The following is a 20998-nucleotide window of genomic DNA, read 5'->3' on the forward strand; positions in this document are numbered from 1 at the left end:
CAGTTGCTGATAGTGCCGACAATTGTGAAAGGATACAACAGGATATAGATAGATTGGCAATTTGGGGGCAGAAATGGCAGATGGAGTTTAATCCAGACAAATGCAAGGTGATGTATTTTGGAGGATCAAATTTAGGTGGAAGTGGCAGAACCTCAGGAACATTAAGATATAGACAGATGTGGATGTGAGGTACATAGTTCCCTAAAAGTGGCAACACTGGTGGCCCCAGGTGATTCAGAAGGCATGTGGCATGCTTGGCTTCATCAGCCAGGGCATGGAGTACAAGAGCTGGCAAATCATGCTGTAGCTATATAAATCCATAGTTAGGCTGCATTTGGAGTATTGTGTGCAGTTTTGGTTGTAACATTACCAGAAGGACAAAGAAGCTTTGGAGAGAGTACAAAGAAGATTCACCAGAATGTTGCCTGGTCTTGAGGGCATTAGCTATGAGGAAAATTTAAAATGTCTGGGATTGTTTTCACTGGAAAGACGGTATCTGAGGGGAGGCCTGATAGAAGTCTACAAACTTATAAGAGTCATAGATAGGGTGGATAGTCAGAGACTTTTTCCTAGGGCTGAAATTTCAATTAGAAGGTTCAAGGTGCGAGGGAGAAAGTTTATGGGAGATGTGCAAGGTACGTTTTTCACACAGAGAGTGGTAGGATCCTTGAATGCATTGCTAGAGGAGGTGGTGGAAGCAAGCATGTTGGTGACATTTAAGAGGCATCTGATGGTTACATGATTAGGGAGGGAAAAGAGGAATTTGGACTGAATAACGGCAGAAGGTTTGTTTTCCAGTTTAGTTTGGGCATGATGATTGTCACAGGATTGGAGGCCTGAAGGGCCTGCTCCTGTGCTGTACTTCTCTTTTGTTCTTTTTGTTGTTTGTGTTCTTAAACTTTCTCCCTCTCACTTTAAACCTGTGCCACCTAGTATTTGACATTTCCACCCTAAGAAAAAGAATCTGACTATCCATCCTATCCACAAAACACAGAACAGTACAGCACAGTAACAGGCCTTTTAGCCCACAATGCCGTGTTGAATGTGATAACAAATTAAACTAATCCATTCAATCTGCCCACGGTCCATATCGCTCCATTTCTTGCTTATTCTATGTATCTATCTAAAAGAGCCTTAACCACCCATATCATATCTGTCTTCACCACAACCCCGTCAGAGCATTCCAGGCATCTACCACTTTGTCTGTAAAAAATGTGGCCCTCATATCATATATGCACACTTTCTAGTATTAGACATTTCAAGTCTGGGAATAAGATTCTGACTGTCAATGCTAACTATGCCTCTCATACTTTTGTTGACTTTTTCTGCCAAGTCTCCCATGCTCCACTCCAGAGAAAACAACCCTGGTTTGCCCAGCCTCTCCATTTAGCTCATACCCTCTAATTCAGCCAGGATCCTGGTAAACCTCTTCAGCATAGTCTCCAAAGCCTCAACATCCTTCCTGTAACGTGGCAACGCAATTAGATTAGATTAGATTTACAACAGGCCCTTCGGCCCAACAAGTCCACACCGACCCTCAGGAGAGTAACCCACCCAGAGCCATTCCCCAACCCTATATTTACCCTTGACTAATGCATCTAACACGATGGTCAATTTAGTATGACCAATTCACCTGACCTGCACCTCTTTTTGGATTGTGGGAGGAAACCAGACCACCTGAAGGAAGCCCACGCAGACACGGGGTTAATGTGCAAACTCCACACAAACATTCGCCCAAGGCGGGAATCGAACCTGGATCCCTGGTGCTGTGAGGCAGCAGTGCTAACCACTGAGTCACTGTGCTGCCCAAGTGCACTCTTAATGCGGCCTATCAATATGTTTTAGAAAGCTGCAACATCATTTCCTGACTTTTGTATTGCTCCAAACAATAAAGGCAGGTATGCCATATGCCTTTTTTACTACCCTATATACTTGTGTGGCCACTTTCAGGGAACTATGGACTAGGACCCCAAGATCCCTCTGTATATCAATGCTGTTAAAGGTCCTGCCATTAACTGTATACTTTCCCTTAACATTTGACCTTCCAAAGTGCAACACCTCGCACTTGCCCAATTAAACTCCATCTGCCATTTTTGGGCCCATATCTGCAATCGATCTATAACCTCTATAATTCTTTGACAACCTTTTACACTAACTATAATTGCCCTGATCTTTGTGTCATCTGCAAACATACTAACCCATCCAACTAAGTTTTCATCAAAGTCATTGATATAAATCACAAACAGCAGAGGTCCCAGTATGGATCCCTGCAAAGCACCACTCGTTATGGACCACCAGCTGGAAAACCATCCTTCAACCACTACTCTCTTTCTTTGATGGGCAAGCCAGTTCTGAAATCAAACAATCAAGTCACCAAAGATCCCATGAATCTTGACTTTCTGGATGAGCTTACCATGACGGACATTGTCGAAAGTCTTACTAAAATCCATGTAAACAACATCCACTGCTCTAGCCTCATCAGTCACCCTCGTCACCATCTTAAAATGTGACCTTCCCCACACAGAGTCATTCTGTCTGTCCCTATTTAGACCATGATCTTCTAAATGTGTATAAATCCTATCCCTAAGAATCCTCTCTAATAATTTCCCAACCACCAATGTGGGACTCACTGCTCCATAGTTTCCTGGATTATCCCTATTTCCCTTCTTGAACAGAGGAACAACATTAGTTAATTGCTAGTCCTCAGGGGTCTCTCTGTGGCTGGAAAGGATACAAAGATCTTGGTCACCCAGTAATCTCGTCCACTTGCCTCTCTCAATAACCTGGGGTAAATCCTATGGGGATTTACCCACCTTAATGCTCTTCAAGAGACCCAACATCACTTCTTTCTTGATCTCAAAATGTCCGAGCATTTTGCATGCCCCACACTAATCTCACTATCCTCCATGTCCTTCTCCTTGGTGAATATTGATGCAAAGTACTCATTTAGGATCTTATCCTCTGCCTCCAAACACAAGTTCCCTCCTTTATCACTGGATTAGTGGTGCTGGAAGAGCACAGCAGTTCAGGCAGCATCCAACGAGCAGCTGCCTGAACTGCTGTGCTCTTCCAGCACCACTAATCCAGTATTTGGTTTTCAGCATCTGCAGTCATTGTTTTTCCCTCCTTTATCACCCTATTTATCATTTTGCTTTAAATGTATGTACAACATTCCTTCGGATTCCCTTCAATCTTACTTGCCAAGGGCATTTTATGGCCCCAACTTGCTCTCCTAATTTTCTGCCTCAGTTCTTTCCTGCTTTCTTTATACTTCTCACAGGTTTTAGCTTTCTAAACCTTGCATATGTTTTCTTATATTTTTTGCATACATTAACAAACTCCCTAATCATCCAAGAGTCCCATATCTTGCTATCCTTGTTCTTCCTCTTTACTGGAACATGGTTGTCCTGAACTCTGATCAGTAGGCCTTTAAACAACTCGCACATGTCAAATGTAGACCTGCCTGATACCAACTTCTCCCAATTGACTCTCCATCACTTCAGCCTATTACTGACACAATGTGTCTGCTCCTAATTTAGCACTTCACACAAAGTCCTGACTTATCCTTATTCAAAGTTATCTTAAAACTTAAGGACTTGTTCGCAAAGTTTTCTATGCTTCTATCAGTTGCCCCCTAGCCTCCGAAACTCTAGCGTAAACAATCCACGTTTGTCCAATCTTTCCTTATAGCTAATAAACTCCAACTCAGGTAACATCTTATTAAACCTCTTTTGCACCCTCTCCTAAACTCCATATCCTTCCTACAGTGGTGGCCAGTTCTGTACACAATACTCCAAATGTGGTCTAATTAAAGTTTAATGCAGCTGCAACATGACTCGCCAATTTTTTATACTCAGTGCCTTGACCAATGAAGTAAGCATGCCATGCACTTTTTTTAACTACCTCATCTACTTCTGTTGCCACTTAAATGGAGCTATGGACTTCGATCCCAAATCCCTCTGTATATTGATGCTGCTATCAGTCCTGCCATTTACTGTATACAAGGGGACCTCGATTATCCGAACGAGATGGGCGAGCACTATTTCGTTGGGTTAACTGATTCAATGCCTTTCCTCTGGGGTTCAGAGTTTTCTATTCAGTCTGCTCCCTGTTCAGATTAGGCAGCAGCACACCGTACCCCCCCCCCCCCAACGTCTTCCAACACCATTCCTCCACCTGCCCCAAACACCATCCAACACTGCGTCCTCACCCGCTCCCCTCCCACCCCATCCAACACCGCATCCTCTCCCACCTCAACCCTGTCCTAAACCCGTGCCCCCTCACCTGCCCCCCAACCCGATCCAACACCACCCCATCCACCACCCAACCCCATCCAAGACCTCCCCTGCCCGCACCAATCCCGTCCAAGACCTCCCCTGCCCACCCCAATCCCGTCCAAGACCATCTCCCGCCGCTCCCAACCCCGTCCAATACCGCCCCCTCAAACCCCAAACACAGTCCAGCACCGTCCCACGTGCGTCCCCAACACTGTCCAACAACGCCCACCCGCCGCTCAATCCCATGCAGCACCACCTGCCCTCCCTGCCCAACCACATCCATCACCACCCCCCGCCCACCCCCCAAAGCTCCGTCCAACACCGCCCCTACCCGACACCAACCCCGTCCAACACATCTGCCCCCAACTCCGCACCACACCCGCCCCTCAACTTTGTGCAACACCGCGCCCCTGCCTGCCCCCCAACCCCATGCAACACTGCCCGCCCGCCCTCCCCCAACTCCGTCCAACACAGCTGCCCCCCCTGCTCCCAACCCCGTCCAACACCACCCCTAATCCCATCAAACGTCGCCCCCCCACCAACTCCACACCATGCCCCCCCCTCAACTCTGTGCAACACCAACCCCCGTCCGCCTCCCAACCCCTGCAACACGGCCCCCCGCCCGCCCCAATCCTGTCCAACACCACCCCCCATTCACCCCCAACCCCGTCCAACACCACCCCCAACCCTGTCCAACACCGCCCCCCACCTGCCCCACAATGCCGTCCAACACTGGCCCCCCACCCACTTGCCAATCCTATCCAACACCGCCCCAATCCCAACCCCAATCCTGTCCAACACTGCCTCCTGCCCCACCCCACCCCCCATGCACCCCCTCTCTCTCTCTGGGGCAGTCGGGCTGGACAGTAACAACAAGGCTGCTGCTACTGCTACTGCCTTTTGCAGGGTGAGTCTCTAAGTAGCGTGCACGCACGTGCACCCACACACGCACCCACACACACACAGTTTTATTGGAACATCTTGACAGGTTCCACCTTTGCCCTGTACAGGACAATGTTGAAGAGATTATCAGGGGAAGGGGGTTTTAGAGTACACCCTTGTGTAGAACTCCAGGGAAAGTGTGTGTGGGGGGGTGGGGGGGGGGGGATGGGAGGTCAATCATTTAGAAATGGTGCCTGCACTCCCATCAGTCCAGGACTGTTCTCGACAGCACTTTTAATCATTGAAAACAAAAGACGCGATCATTGTTGGATTTCACGTCTTTGATGTAATGTTTCTGTCGGGACCTCGAGATCTCCTTTGCATAATCCGATTTTCAGATAAATGGTATTCAGATAATCGAATACATTTCTCTTACATTTGACTTCTAAAAATGCTTAACCTCACCATTATCTGGATCAAATTCCATCTGCCATTTTTTCGCCCAACTTTCCAGTTGATCCTGTTGTGTTCTTTGATAACCTTCCTCATTATCTACAACTGCATTAATTTTTGTGTCATCTCAAAACCTACTAATCAGACCATCCACATTTTCATTGATATCATTTATATAAATTACTAGCAAGACAGAACCGAGCACTGATCCTTGTGGAACACCACTGATCACAGTTCTCCAGTCAGAAAAACACCTCTCCACAACTACCATCAATCTTTCTTCTATGATGAAGACAATTTTGTATCCAACTCACCATGGATCCTATGTGACTTCACCTTCTGAATTATTTCTTCCTTTTGTACGCCAACCCTTTTGAAATAATGGCCAAATTTCCAATAACCTTTTACCTGTGTGTATGTTTTCTGTATTTTGAGCACAATTAACACCTTTGTATTGCAGCTTTCTGCAGCTTTTCTCCATTTAAATAATAGTGTCCTTTTGATCTCCCTTCCAAAATGAACTTCACATTTTCCTACAGTAAACTCCATTTGCCAAACTTATGCCTACTCTCTTATCCACTAATATTTCTCTGTCAACCATTTGTATCCCCCTCACAGCTTACCTTTTCCACCTCTGTATGTGTCATCTGCAAACCTGGCTTTAGTACATCTGCTTCTTTCCTCCAAGTTATTGACATATATTGTAAACAGTTGCAGTTCCAGCACTGTACACATTGCCAACCTGGAAAAGTATTCCTTATTCCATTCATTACCTCTGGCCATTAGTTAATTCTTTATCCATGCCAATATACTGCTGTTTCTCTGCCTAACTTTCCAATTGATCACACAACCATCTTATGACTTAAACTTTTGTTAGGTGCCTTGTCGAATGCCTTTTGGAAGTCCAAATACAAACATCCACTGATACTTCCTTGAAAAAATCTAATGAATTAGTAAAACATGATTTTCTTTTAGGAAAGTTATGCTTTCAGCTCCAGTAGCCAACAAAAACCTACTGAACTAAATGAAAGCAAAACTGAAATCCTATGGGTCTGTATGAGCCACCCACTTTGTCTTACTTTAAAGAAAACATTTAGGGCTATTTAGGCCTGTCTGAAGGACACATTTTGATACCACTGTGAAAACGCCTCTCTATAAGTGAAGCAGGATAGAACACATCTCTTAAAGGTACAGTATCATCACAATATGGTTTCTCTCTCATTGGAGAGAGAAGACCGGTGGTTGTTTAAACTGAGGGTCACCACACATCAGTGGGGAGAGGTTGAGAAAGAGAATCCTTCATGATAAACACAGTTCGTGCAGGAATTGAACCCATGCAGTTGGTGTCACTCTGTACCAGCTAACCAATCCCCTTAACATTAAGCACTATGAAAATTAATATCGTCATCAACAAAGCCTTTTGTTGAATTATGTAATTGCAATTAACCTGTATGCTGCTAAATCAAAGCTTAGCCTCTATTTCTCGAAAGTGTTAAGGTGTCTCTGTCTTTACATGTGTTAAACATTATTGGAATTATTTCTAAAATTGCTGCATCTATACTGAAGAAGGATAATCTTTGCCAGTATTACAAAAGGAGGGCAGGATCCTGTCTACACGTTCCTGTACACGAAACAACATTAAAGCAGCCCAATACAGGATCACAAGCAGCTGTTTAAATCTATGAAACAGGTTGAGCCACATCTTAGTTTAAATATATTCAAATGAACACAGCTCAGGCTTACCTGCAAGATCATCCTCATCTTCGCTGAAAACACTGGGATTGAATGTAGAGATATTGATGAAGTCCATAGATTGCTTGCGTACTTCTGGTAGATAAATAGTCATTTGTCTGGGCTGAAGATGGAGCAGGCTAGTTTTGTAGATGACTAAGAATAACAAGAAATTGATGTTAATTATATTCATTCTTAAATACAATAGAAAGAAGAATGAATTATATTGAAATGGAAAACAAATAGGAAAATAATCACTTACTGTCCAAATCAACCAAAAGCAATTATTTCACTTGCTGTTTTGATAAATTCCTGTTGGAATTTCCCAACAAACCATAAAAAATATACTGTTACATTTCATTGAGGTGCTGGTATAGAAATCAAACCTTACTATTGTCAGAGTCATCACAAAGTTAAAGATTATAAGTACACAAAATTCCCCAATTTAGCTGTCTTCACAACTCAGGTTGTCAGAAAGCACATGCCAGATTTCTGTACTTACCTAGAACTATGGCTTATGAAAAACAGATTCTCACCACAAATAAATAATTACGAACTGTTCGCATTAGATTAAATTTCTAATCTACTTGCAAAACTTGCCCTCTATACTCATGTATAGATAGGCACAGACATTAGAAGTAAACATTGGCATAATGGACAAAGGGAAAGACTGGGAATGTGGTTCTGTTGCCTCTGTTCATAGGGTTTTCTGAAGTTTTGGCTGCTCCTTGATTCTCCTTATCCTGATATTTTATGTGCTTGCAGAAGGTACAAGGCTGGTTCACACTCAAAGTCTCTGGCTTAATAGTTAAGGGACTTAATAGCTTACAGCAATTGCTGAGAGGAGAAAGAAAATCAATCTTTTCTCTATGTTTCAGATGTTTTTACTGACTGCCCTTACGATGATCCAATGACTTCACACCCCAAGAGTATTTAGCTAAGTTGGAGCCAATCACATAGTTGTTAACCAACAGGAAACTTTTGTGATAACTATTCACCTATCTATACATCAATCAGCAATTTGTTGCTAGCCAAATCTCCATTTGTACAGAGGCCATTAGCTCCAGCTCATCTACTACCAGGCTTCTACTATTGCTTGAACAATCAGGTGTGTAAACAGCTCTTACAATAAGGGTGAGGAGACTTGCTTTTAAAAAGTGCAGTAATGCTACAACAACCCTTAGCTTTTAAAATAGTTCTTTTCCCATTTCTGTCCATAATCAAAAACGTTGAAACATAAAAAGACATGGTCTTTATGACTTCAAAAGTAAATTACTTGGCAAGTGATCGAGTATGTCCTGACAATTGGAAAGGTGCTATTTTAATACAGATGTATCTCCCTGTATATCCTGCTATTTCAACTATAAAGAAAATAGGTCACATACATATGGATGTAACTTTACTCACTGAACTGGAAGGCTTGTTTTCAGACATTCCCTTAGCAGACATTTCGTCACTATGACTAGGTAAGATAATCAGTGAGAGCCTCGGGTGAAGCGCTGGTGGTATCTCCTGCCTCTCTATTTCTAGATCTTGGTTTCTTAAGGTGGGTGATGTCATTTCTGTTTTTTTCTTTCAAGGGAAGGTAGATGGAGTCTAAATCGATGTGTTTATTGATGGAGTTCTGGTTAGAATGTCAGGCCTCTAGGAATTCTCCTGCATGTCTTTGTTTCGCCTGTCCTAGGATGTGTGTGTTGTCCCAGTCAAAGTGGAGTCCCTCTTTGTCTGTTTGTGTGGAAGCTTGTGTGGGTCATGTCCTTTGGTGGCTAGTTGGTGTTCATGTATCCTGGTGGCAAGTTTCCTGCTTGTTTGTCCAATATAGTGTTTTTCACAGTTCTTGCATGGTATTTTGTAAATGAGATTAGTTTTGCTGGTAGTATCTAATGAATCTTTTAGGTTAATTAGTTTAAGTCTGTTGGTGGGTTTGTAGGCTACCATGACGCCAAGGGGTCTGAAAGTCATTTCTGATATGTCTTTGATGTAAGACAATGTGGTAAAAGTTTTCGGTTGTGCTGTGTCTGCTTGTTTGGGTTTGTTTCTGAGGAATCGCGGATTGTGTTTATTGGGTACCTGTTTTTCCTGAAAATGTTGTCGAGGTATTTTTCTTCTGCTGTTTGTAGTTCTTGGGTGCTGCAGTATGACGTAGATCACTGATATAATGTCTTGATGCAGCTCTGTTTGTGGGTGTTGGGATGATTGCTTCTGAAGTTCAGTATTTGGTCTGTGTTTGTTGTTTTTCTATACAGTTAACGGAGAGCTTCAAATTAGCGTCTACAGAAAAACAACAAACACAGACCAAAATACCATGCAAGAACTATGAAAAATACTACATTGGACAAACGAGCAGGAAAATTGCCACCAGGATACATGAACACAAACTAGCCACCAAAAGACATGAACCACTATCACTAGTTTCTATACGTAGAGACAAAGAAGGACACCACTTTGACTGGGACAACACACACATCCTAGGACAAGTGAAACAAAGACATGCACCAAAATTCCTAGAGGTCTGGCATTCCAAACGGAACTCCATCAATAAACACATCGATTTACATCCCATCTACCTTCCCTTGAGAAAAGAACCTGAAAAGTCATCACCCACCTTAAGAAACCAAGACCTTTAAATAGAGAGGCGGGACATACCATCAGTACTTCACCGGAGGCTCTTACTGATGATGTTATCCAGTCATGGTGGCAAAATGTCTGAAAACAAACCTGCCAGCTCAGAAAGCAAACTTACAGACATATCCTCAATCTGGGCTACAAATCTTCTCAAAAATAGGTAACGTACATGCCTATGAAACAGAACCTTACTTATTCTTAAGACAGAATTTCCAGTAGTAAAGGTTATTTGCAGTGACCATCTTTGGATTTTTTTGAAATACAGAACCAGATTAGCTCAGTATTGTTAAGTGGTAGTGGACTTGTTATCTGAAAATATTGAGTCTTATAGCATGGCATAGAAAGAGACTATGCCAGTTCTACACAGCACAATGCAGTCAATTTCATCCACCTCACATTACCCTCACCACCCAATCCAACTCCCCGACTCCAATCAATCCCAGTGGCTCGACAGATTTATTCCATAGAACCACTGAAAGCATCTGATCTGTCGCCTTGCAGGTTAAAGCACTTCAGGTCCAGATCTAAGTTCCATTCAAATGCATTGAGGGCTCTGCTTCTACCACGAAACCTGGCAGCAAATTCCAGACACCCACCACTCTGCAGAAAACAGGTTTTTCTTATGTTTCTTTTCATTCTTCTGTCGATCACCTTAAATCCCTGCTTCCTGGTAATTTACCTCTCTGCTAAGGGAATCAGGGCTTCTCCATTCACTACATTAAAGCTCCTCATTATTTTGTAGACCTAAATTAAGTCAGCCTTCAGCCTCTTCTGTCTTAAGGAAAACCACACTAGCCTACCCAATAGGCTACTAGCCTACTCAAATCCTAACAAGATTCTTGCAAATCTCCTGTCTTGTAAATCTAGAATAATTATGTCCTTCCTGTAATGTGGTGACCAGAACTCTACACAAAGTAGTCTAATCAGTATCTTATATAATTCCAGCATTACAGCCATGCTTTTGCATTCAGTACCTCCACCCAATGAAGGAAAACGTTCTGTATGCCTTCTTTTACAAGATTTATATATCTGCCCTGCTATTTGCATGGACCATAGTCATGCAGCCCAAGTTCTCATATATCCAATTATGAATCTCGGTATCCTCCCATTTATTATAAATCATAGAATATATGGAGACGGAAGCAGGCCATTTGGTCCCTCAAGTCCACACCAACCCTCCAAAAAGCATCCCACCCAGATCCAACCCCATTACCCTCTCCCTGTAACTCTGCATTTCCCATGGCCAATCCACCTAACCTGTGCAACTTTGGACTGTGGGAGGAAACCAGAATACCCAGAAGGAACCCATGCAGACATGGGGAGAATGTGCAAACTGCACACAGGTAGTCATCCAAGGGTTGTATCGAATCTGGATTCCTGGTGATGTGAGGCAGGAATGCTAGCCCCTGAGCTACCTTGCTGCCCAGTATATTCCTTTGCTTCAATTGCCCTTCTCAAATGCATAATCTCGCACATCCCAGGACTGACTACCATTTCCCGCTTTTTTGTTCATGAGCTCAAACAAGTGAATAGCATTATCACTGTCAACTACCTGGCCTTTTTTTGTGTTGTCTCTAAATTTATCAAACATGCCTTTCACAGTCTAAACTAAATTGTTAATATATATCACAAACAGCAAAGATGTGAATATCATGCTTTGCGTACCTCCACCAGAAACTGCTTCCCATTCGCAAACATACTCACTATCATTACCCTTGTTTCCTAGTACTAAACTAAGTTTGGATTCAACTTGGCAATTTTTTTTTGTTGGAGAAGTCCACGTTTCAGGTGTAACCCTTCTTCAGGACTGGGGATTGGTGTAGGGGGAGACGCAGATAAAGGGGATGGTGGAATTAGGGTGATGAAGTGGGGATAGGTGAAGACACGTAGAGGATATGACCTGATTGTTCAATGGGAGGATTGAATCCAATTGGTGGCAGGGAGTAGTGGAAGGGAGGGGGTGGGGCTGGGGAGAGAGTCAGGGGATGGGAAGAGAGGTTATTTTCAATTAGAGAACTCAATGTTGAGTCCTCCGGGCTGTAGACTGCCAGGTGAGAGATGTGGGGTTGTTCCTCCACTTAGTGGTTTGATTCATTGTGGGTGGTGACTGGGCGGTCTGGTCGGCCCCTGAGGGCCTGACTGAGATGCTCAGCGAATGTTTGGTCTCCCCAATGTACAGAAGACCACACCGGGACCAGCTGATGCAGTAAACTAGGTTGGCAGAGAGGCAGGTGAACCTCTGCCTCACCTGAAAGGACACTTTGGGGCCCTGGATGGAAGTGAGGAGGGAGGTGTGTAGGCAGGTTTTGCATCGTTTCCAGTTGCAGGGGAAGGTACCTGGGTGTTGGTGGGGAGGTGGCGCAAACGAAGGACTGTCAAAGGCAACGGTCCTTGCGGAAGGCAGAGAGGGGTGGGGAGGGGAAGATGTTCATGGTGGCGGGGTCTAGTTGGAGTTGGCGCAAGTGTTTAATGATGATATGTTGAATGATGAAACTGGTGGAGTGGTAGGTGAGCACAAGGGGGATTTTATTGTGTTGGGGGGAGTTTAGAGCAGTGAAACAGGGAATGGAGGTGGTGAGGTGGAGGGCTATCTGGATGACAGAGGGAGGAGAAGCACACTGTTTAAAATAGATGGACATCTGGGAGACTTGCGAGTGGAAAGTCTCCTCATCCAAGCAGATGCAGTGGAGGCAGAGGAATTGGGAGAATGGGGTGGAGTTCTTGCAGGATACAGGGTGTAGTCAAGGTAGTTATGGGAGTCTGTCGGTTTGTAGTAAATGTCTGTCTGGAGACTGTTGCTGTAGATGGAAATGGAGAGGTGAAGAAAGTGGAAGGAGGTGTCCGAGGTGGACCATTTGAATTTGAGGGCAGGGTGGAAGTTGTGGGCAAAATCGATAAACTGCTCCAGTCTAGTCTGGGTGCAGGATGCTGCACCAATGTAGTCATCGATGTAATGGCGGAAGAGTTAGGGCACAGTGCCTGTGTAAGTACTCAAGACTTACTGATATAGTCAACAAAGAGACAGGCGTAACAGGGGCCCATCAAGGCATCCATGGCCACCCCCTGGATTTGGAGGAAATGGGAGAAGTTAAGGAAAAAGTTGTTGAAGGTGAGGACCAGTTCGACGAGGCAGTGGAGGATATCGGTAGAGGGAAACTTGATGGGTCATTGGAGAGGAAGAAGCAGATGGCCTGGAGACCAATCCTTGTGGTGTATGGACATGTATAAGGACTGCACGTCCATAGTGAGTGCTGTTGAACTGGAAGCTACTGCAGGGATGGAGGGCATGGTTGGTGTCGCGGATATAGGTGGGAAGTGCCTGAACTAAGGGGGAGAGGGTGGAGTCAAAATAGGACGAGATGAGTTTGGTGGGGCAAGAGCATGCCAAGATGATGAGTAGACCAGGCTCGTTGGGCTTGTGGATCTTGGGGAGCAGGTAAACCAAGTAGTGCGGGGCTAGGGGACTATGAACTTGGAGGCACTGGAGGGGAGATCACTGGAGGCAATGAGGGCATGGACACTGTAAGTGATTTTGGCCTGATGGGTTGTGGTCGGGTTCTGGGCAAATGGGAGTTAGGACATAGTTTTAGGACATGTCACAGTAGAACGAACAGCCAACGTGGAACTCCAAACCAGTGTCTAATAGGAAGACAACGCATACTGATCAAATACTGAACGACAGAAGCAATCAACCCAACACCCACAAACAGAGCTGCATTAGAACATTATTTCAATGAGTCAACACACATTGCAGCACAGAGGAACTATGTAGAGCAGAGCAAAATCACCTATACAGTGTATTCAAGAAGAATGGGTCCCCAATGAACACAGTCCATCGATTTCTCAGCAACAAATCTCAGAAACCCTAGCCACTCTCCCCTACATCAAAGACATCTCAGAAATGACTGCCAGACTACTCAGACCCCTTGGCATCATGATAGCCCACCAACATATTAAAACAGCAATGAAAGACCATATACAGACAACAAGCAACATCATTTACAAAATATCTTGCAAGAACTGTAACAAATACTACATTGGAGAAACAGGCAGAAAACTAGCCACCAGGATACATAAACATCAACTTGCCACAAAAAGACATGACCCATTCTCACTAGTATCCTTACTAGTGAGGAAGGACACAACTTCAACATGGACAACACAACCATCCTAGGACAAGCCAAACAGAGACTTGCAGAAGAATTCCTAAGCATGGCATTCCAACTGGAAAGCGATCAACAAAAATATTGACTTGGATCCCACCAACCCAAGGAAACCTAAACACAAAAATAGAAAGCAGGCCACGGCACCAGTGCTTCATCCGGAGGCTCACTGATGATGTTCTCTAGTATGGTGATGAAAAGTCTGAAAACGAATATTCCAGCTACCACCGCCCTGCCTTAGTTAGCAGAATTGGTGGTGAACTGGGGATTGTTGCGGACTGAGTTGAGTGCTGTGGTTTGTGGTTGGAGAAATTGAGGCAGCCGATGTCACATCAACAGTCTGCAATGAAGAGGTCTAGGGCAGGTAAAAGGCCAGCAGGGGGGGGGGGGGGGGGGGGGATCAATTGGAGGAGGAAGGTAAGAGGCAGGAGAAGGGGCCCTCAGAGGGTGGTTGTAAGTTTTTGTCAAAGAAGACGACTTGGAGCCGGAGGAAGAAGAGCTACACGTCGTGGTGGGTCCAGCATTCAGTGAGGTGGGGGCGGAGGGGTATGAATGTGAGACTTTTCCTGAAAGCAGACCAGCCTCACAGCGTTTGAGGTCAGGGGGATAGTGAATATGTGGCAAGGCTCGGGGATGAGGTTTTAGGGGTTGGTCCCGATGTGGCTCCCATTGGTGGGGGAAGGGGTGAAGGGTGATGGCATGTGGTGGGCAAAGGTTGGACGTGACTCCCTTCCTAGCCCATCCCCTCCCTTCCACTCCTCTCTTCCCTTAACCAGATTCATTCCTCCCATTGACCAACCAAATTATATCCTCTACTTGTCTTCATCTATCCCTAATTCGCCACCCTGCCCCGCCAGCCCTTTTATCTGCAGCTCCCCCTACACCCAAGTCAGTTCTGAAAAAGGGTTACACCCGAAACACTGACTTCTCCACTTCCTGATGCTGCCTGGCTTGCTGTGTTCTTCCAGCCAAAGATGTGCAGCTTCGGTGAATTAGCTATGCTAATGTTCAGGGATGCGACAATTTCGTGCATTATCCTCCTGCCTATCTTCTTTGGATTCCAGCATCTACAGTTTTTTGGCTCTAACCAAGTTTCTTCCACAGCAAATGTCTCTTCAAAGCATGCCCACTTTGAAGGAGTTCTCTGCCTCCCTCAGAAATGCACAACACTGTGATCTCCTCAGCCCTCTAGCTCTTTGACCATATGATGAAACAATCTCGCTATTAGAGCCACGTGACATTCCTCAGCTGCTGTCTTAGCAACCATCTCATCCCTCAAGGCCAACAGGTATATTTTAAACCCTCCTTAGACCCACCTTTGATGCTCCATACTTGCAATACCTCCAATGCCTCCACAAACAATTATCTGTCCAGATTCTCCACTCCACCCTCCCGGAGGCATCTCCATTCCCTCTCCTGATCCCTCCCCCAGCTCAAGGCCTCCCTTTCCCAAACATGTGAAGGACCTCAAGTATTCTACATCCAACAGAGAATACAGCAGCTCAGCAAACAGCTTTTCTGTTTCATGGTGGGTGGCACGGTGGCACAGTGGTTAGCACTGCTGCCTCACAGCGCCAGAGACCCGGGTTCAATTCCCGCCTCAGGCGACTGACTGTGTGGAGTTTGCACGTTCTCCCCGTGTCTGCGTGGGTTTCCTCCGGGTGCTCCGGTTTCCTCCCACAGTCCAAAGATGTGCAGGTCAGGTGAATTGGCCGTGCTAAATTGTCCGTAGTGTTAGGTAAGGGGTAGATGTAGATGTAGGGGTATGGGTGGGTTGCGCTTCGGCGGGGCGGTGTGGACTTGTTGGGCCGAAGGGCCTGTTTCCACACTGTAAGTAATCGAATCTAATCTAATATCTCATATAAAAAATCAGAAGTTTACAAAACTCTGCTTTTCCCCAATCGGAGAACTAATTTGATGTTCGAAATATGTACCCTGGTTCCAGTTGCATCCAGGTCCCGCCCCATGCTGCTGCTGCTGCTGTTGCTATTAGCCTCATGGGACATTTCATCCAGTGCTGGACCTCTCCAGTCCAAGGTCACTTCTGGTTCTGGGTTGGTACCCATGCCATCGTGACCATCTACTGGGACTCCCAAGTACAAACCCACAATTTCAGTCTCTTCTCCGGATGTCTCCTGTAACACTAGATTCTGCTGACAATAACACTTGGACTGACCTCGACTTCCCTCCACCTTCTGCCTCCACTTCTGGCTCCGCCCAATCAGCAACCAAGACCTGGACCACATTTCCCAGGGTCACTCATAGGTCCTACTGCTAACTTGTAGCCAGCCAACATACCAGCTCTCCCTCCTCATCCATCCACCCCCTCAATGCACCTTAACACTCCACCTCTCCCTCTTCACTTCATCCCTCCTGCACCTTTTCCATAACCCAACCCCACCCCACTCCCCAGCCCACCCCTTTCCGAATCTCCATTCACTCCCCCACCCACTCCTCCCGCTACACCACATGCAACCTTCACCCATCCACCTTTCCGTCTTCCCCCACATCAGCCATCTCTGGAAACCCCCAAAACCTGACGCCAGAGTCTTCCCACAGATTCACTGTCCCCCTCGACCTCAAACTCTCTGAGGCCAAACAGCAATGGCTCAGATTCATCCCTTCAACTCCACCTCACTGAATTCTGGACCCGCCATGATGTGGAGCTCGAGCCTCCAGCTGGACACTTACTGCAAACTCATAGATTCCCATAACTACCCCTGGACTATACCTCCACCCACCCAGTTTCCTGCAAAAACTCCATTTCATTCTCCCAATTCCTCCGCCTCCGTCGCATCTGTTCGAATGAGGAGACATTTCATTCGTGATCATCCTAGATGTTCACATATTTCAAACAACATGCTTTTCCTCCTTCTGTCATCCAGACAGCCCTCTGCCAGACCCACCATTCCCCGTTGCACTGTCATAAACTCCACCCTCCCAACGCAATAAAGACAGAGGCCCCCTTGTCCTCACCTACCACCCCATCTGTCTCCACATCCAACGCATCATCCTGAAACACTTCCGCCAATTCTAACTAGACCCCACCACCAAGGATATCTTCTTCCCTTCCCAACCCCTTTCTGCCTTCTGCGGTCCTTCGTTTGCGCCACTCTCCCCAGCAACACACCCTGAACCCCCATGTACATTCCCCTGCAACCAGAAAGAATGCGAAAGGTGTTCCTAATGTGGTCTTCTCTACATTGAGCAGACCAAACGTAAACTTAGGGAACGGTTCACCAAGCATTGCAGTGAAGCCCGCAGGGGCTGACCAGGCCTCCCAGTCACTGCCCACTTTAATTCCCCTTCCCACTCACTTTCCAATCATCCTTGGCCTCCTCCAATGCCACAATGAACCACGCTGCAAATTGGAAGAACAACGCCTCATCTTCCGCCCGGTCAGCCTACAGCCCAGAGGATTCAATATTGAGTTCTCTAATTTCAAATAATCTCCCTTTCTGTCCCTGACTCTCTTCCCAGGCCCTCCTTTCCACTCCTCCCTGCCACTCTGATTCATTCTTCCTGCTGTTCAACCAGGTCATACCCTCCACCCATCTTCTCCTATCCCCACTTCACCATCCTGCCCCTGCCAAGCCCTTTATTGAAGCTCCCCCTACACTCACCCACAGTCCTATAGAAGGGTTACATCTGGAACGTGTACTTCTCCACCTCCTGATGCTGCCTGGCTTGCTGTGTTCTTCCAGCCTCCTGCCTGTCTATTTTGGATTCCAGTATCTGCAGTTTTTTTTGTCTCTAACCAAATTTGAGTACATACCCATTATGCCTAATTTGTGTTGCCTGCCACTCAACCAATTTCCTAGTCGTGTCAGTAACTTCCCTGCAATTCCATGGGTGTCTCTTTAAGAGTCTCTTATGCTCTAATATGGGACTTTATCAAACTATTTTTGAAATCTATACAAACAACTTCTATAGACATTCGCCTCTACACTGTCCTGGCCAGCTCCTCAAAGCAGTACAATGAGGTTTGTCAGGTAAAACTTAGCTGTCATGATTCCATGCTAACTCTCCCTGATTAACAGAAAATTTTCAATTACAGTATCTAACAATTCCTCCACCTCAGATCTTAGATTAGATTACTTACAGTGTGGGAACAGGCCCTTCGGCCCAATAAGTCCACACCGACCCGCCAAAGCGCAACCCACCCATACCCACTCCCCTACATTTACCCCTTCACCTAACACTACAGGCAATTTAGCATAGCCAATTCACCTAACCTGCACATCTTTGGACTATGGGAGGAAACCGGAGCACCCAGAGGAAACCTACGCAGATACAGGGAGAATGTGCAAACTCCACACAGTCAGTCGCCTGAAGCCGGAATTGAACCCGGGTCTCTGTCGCTGTGAGGCATGCCGCCCACAAAGCTAAGTGGTCTGTAGTTCCTTGTTTTCTTCTTGTATAGTTCTTAAAAAAAGTTGAGTAACATGCAAATTTCCAAAACTTAAAAATGATTTTTGTATCTAGGGAACTCTGAAAGATTATACTTATGGAATCAATGTGTTCTCCTGCTTCCTTTACAACCAGGTCCTTGGGATTTGTCACTGTTTAATACCATTAATTTCATCATTACTAATGCTTTATTGATATCAACCTTATTCAGATCCTGTTATCAATCCACTGTTAATTTACTTGGGACTTGCAGCAAGCTATCCCCCGTTTCTACTGTAAAAATAGAGGCAAATTATTCAATTTGTCTGCCATTTCCATATAATCATTGACATCATAATGGAAGGAGAGCCTCAGGTAGACGGTAGAAGTGCTTCAGTGATACCCTCAAGGCCTCACTGGCAAAGTGTAGCATTTCCATAGATACCTAGGAATCACTGGCCCAAGACTGTTCAAAGTGGAAGAGTAGCATCCCAGAAGACATCATGCAGGTGGAGACTTGCTGTTGGAAAAAAAACGGAAGCCAGGCGAAAACAGCTAAAGTGGTGCTCTCCTCACAAATGACACACCCACCCCCTCCCAAGACCACCACCTGCCCTAAGTGTAACAGAACCAACAGCAGCCACATTGGTTTGCACAGCCACCTGTGGACTCACCCTGAGAATGGAAGAGAGTCATCCTTATCTGTGATGGACTTCCAATGATAATGATGTAAACATTGACACTATCCCACTTTCAGTCTTTAGTAGACAAACATTGCTCTTGATCACCCACTTTCTCTTCATGTAACTATCATTTTTTTATTGACTTTGATATATCTTGCAGTTTCCTTTCATAATCCCTTTTCGTAGCTCTGATTAGCTGCTTTGTGGCTCTCAGCTGATTTTTGTAACCTTCCCATTTGACAGTATCTCTTAGTTTCCCATGGCTCCTTCTTCTGTGAAGTGAAGCTTTTCCCTCTTAAAGGTATAAACTTTTTTTTGTATTGTATTAAATGTTTCTTTAATAAGTCTTCACAGTTATTCAGTTCTTTTACCCATTAGCAGATTTTCCTCATTCAATGCTGACAACCCATTAAAGTACAATGTTAATTTACTCGGGACATCCAGCAAGCGACCCTCCCTTTCTACTCTGAATATGGAGGTGAAGTAATTATTCAACATATCTGTCATTTCCGTATAATCATTGACATCATCAAAGAAGGCGAGCCCCAGGTCTCAACCCACTAAAGTCTGCCTTACCTAAATCTAAATCTCTAGTCGCTGATTTATGCTTTTTCACTTTCAAATGTTACATTGAACTTGATCAGGTCATGATCGCTATTTGATAAATGTTCATAGACTATTCCAGACACATACAAGAAATTCACTATCTTTCTGACAGGTCCTTGGCTACCTCTCCCAATCTATGTTAAAGTTAAAATTCCCCATGTTGTCTATATGGACTTCAGCAAGGTCATCAATAAAGTTCCACATGGTAGTCAGTAAAGATAGATCACTTGAGATCCAGGGAGAGCTAGCTGAATGGAAACAAAATTGGCTTGACAGCAGGAGTCAGAAGGTGTGGAAGATGGTTGATTTTTAGACTGGAGGTCTCTGAACAGCAGTATTCTGCAAGGATTGGTGTTAGTCCATTGTTATTTGTCATTTATATAAATGATCTGGATGAGAATATAGGAGGCATGGTTACTAAGTTTACGGATGATGCCAAAATTAGTGATACAGTTGACAGTGAAGATGGCTATCTAAGAGTACAATGGGATCTTAATCAAATGGACCAATGGCCCGACATGTGGTAGATGGAGATTAATTTAGACACATGCAAGCTATTGCATTTTGGTAAGACACACTAGGATAGGAGTCATATACAGTTAATAAGACCATAAGACCATAAGACCTAGGAGCGGACGTAAGGCCATTCGGCCCATCGAGTCCACTCTGCCATTCAATCATGGTTGATGGGCATTTCAACTCCACTTACCTGCATTCTCCCCGTAGCCCTTCATTCCTTGTGACATCAAGAATTTATCAATTTTTGCCTTGAAGACATTTAGCGTCCCAGCCTCCACTGCACTCTGCGGCAATGAATTCCACAGGCCCACCACACTCTGGCTGAAGAAATGTCTCCGCATTTCTATCCTGAATTTACCCCAATTCTAAGGGTGTGTCCACAGGGTCCTAGTCTCCTCGCCTAACGAAAACAATTTCCTAGCATCCACCATCTCCAAGCCATGTATTATCTTGTAAGTTTCTATTAGATCTCCCCTTAATCTTCTAAACTCTGATGAATACAATCCCAGGATCCTCAGCCGTTCCTCATATGTTAGACCTACCATTCCAGGCATCATCCGTGTGAATCTCCGCTGGACACGCTCCACTGCCAGTATGTCTTTCCTGAGGTGTGGGGACCAAAACTGGACATGTACTCCAAATGGGGCCTAAACAGAGCTTTATAAAGTCT

The 20998-nt window shown here is 45.0% G+C and overlaps 1 protein-coding gene across 2 annotated transcripts in view; it reads right to left on the bottom strand.

Annotated features, from left to right (window-relative positions):
- tulp4a (TUB like protein 4a) overlaps positions 1–20998 on the bottom strand; it is a 451862-nt gene that overhangs the window by 53026 nt on the left and 377838 nt on the right. For both annotated transcript variants that reach the window (XM_072581106.1, XM_072581105.1), the window contains one exon: positions 7356–7499. In XM_072581106.1, coding sequence (XP_072437207.1) covers positions 7356–7499 — 144 coding nt within the window. The remainder of the gene's footprint in view (positions 1–7355; positions 7500–20998) is intronic.

This window comes from Chiloscyllium punctatum, chromosome 11 (genome assembly GCF_047496795.1).
Source record: "Chiloscyllium punctatum isolate Juve2018m chromosome 11, sChiPun1.3, whole genome shotgun sequence".
In the NCBI taxonomy this organism is placed as follows: Eukaryota; Metazoa; Chordata; class Chondrichthyes; order Orectolobiformes; family Hemiscylliidae; genus Chiloscyllium; species Chiloscyllium punctatum.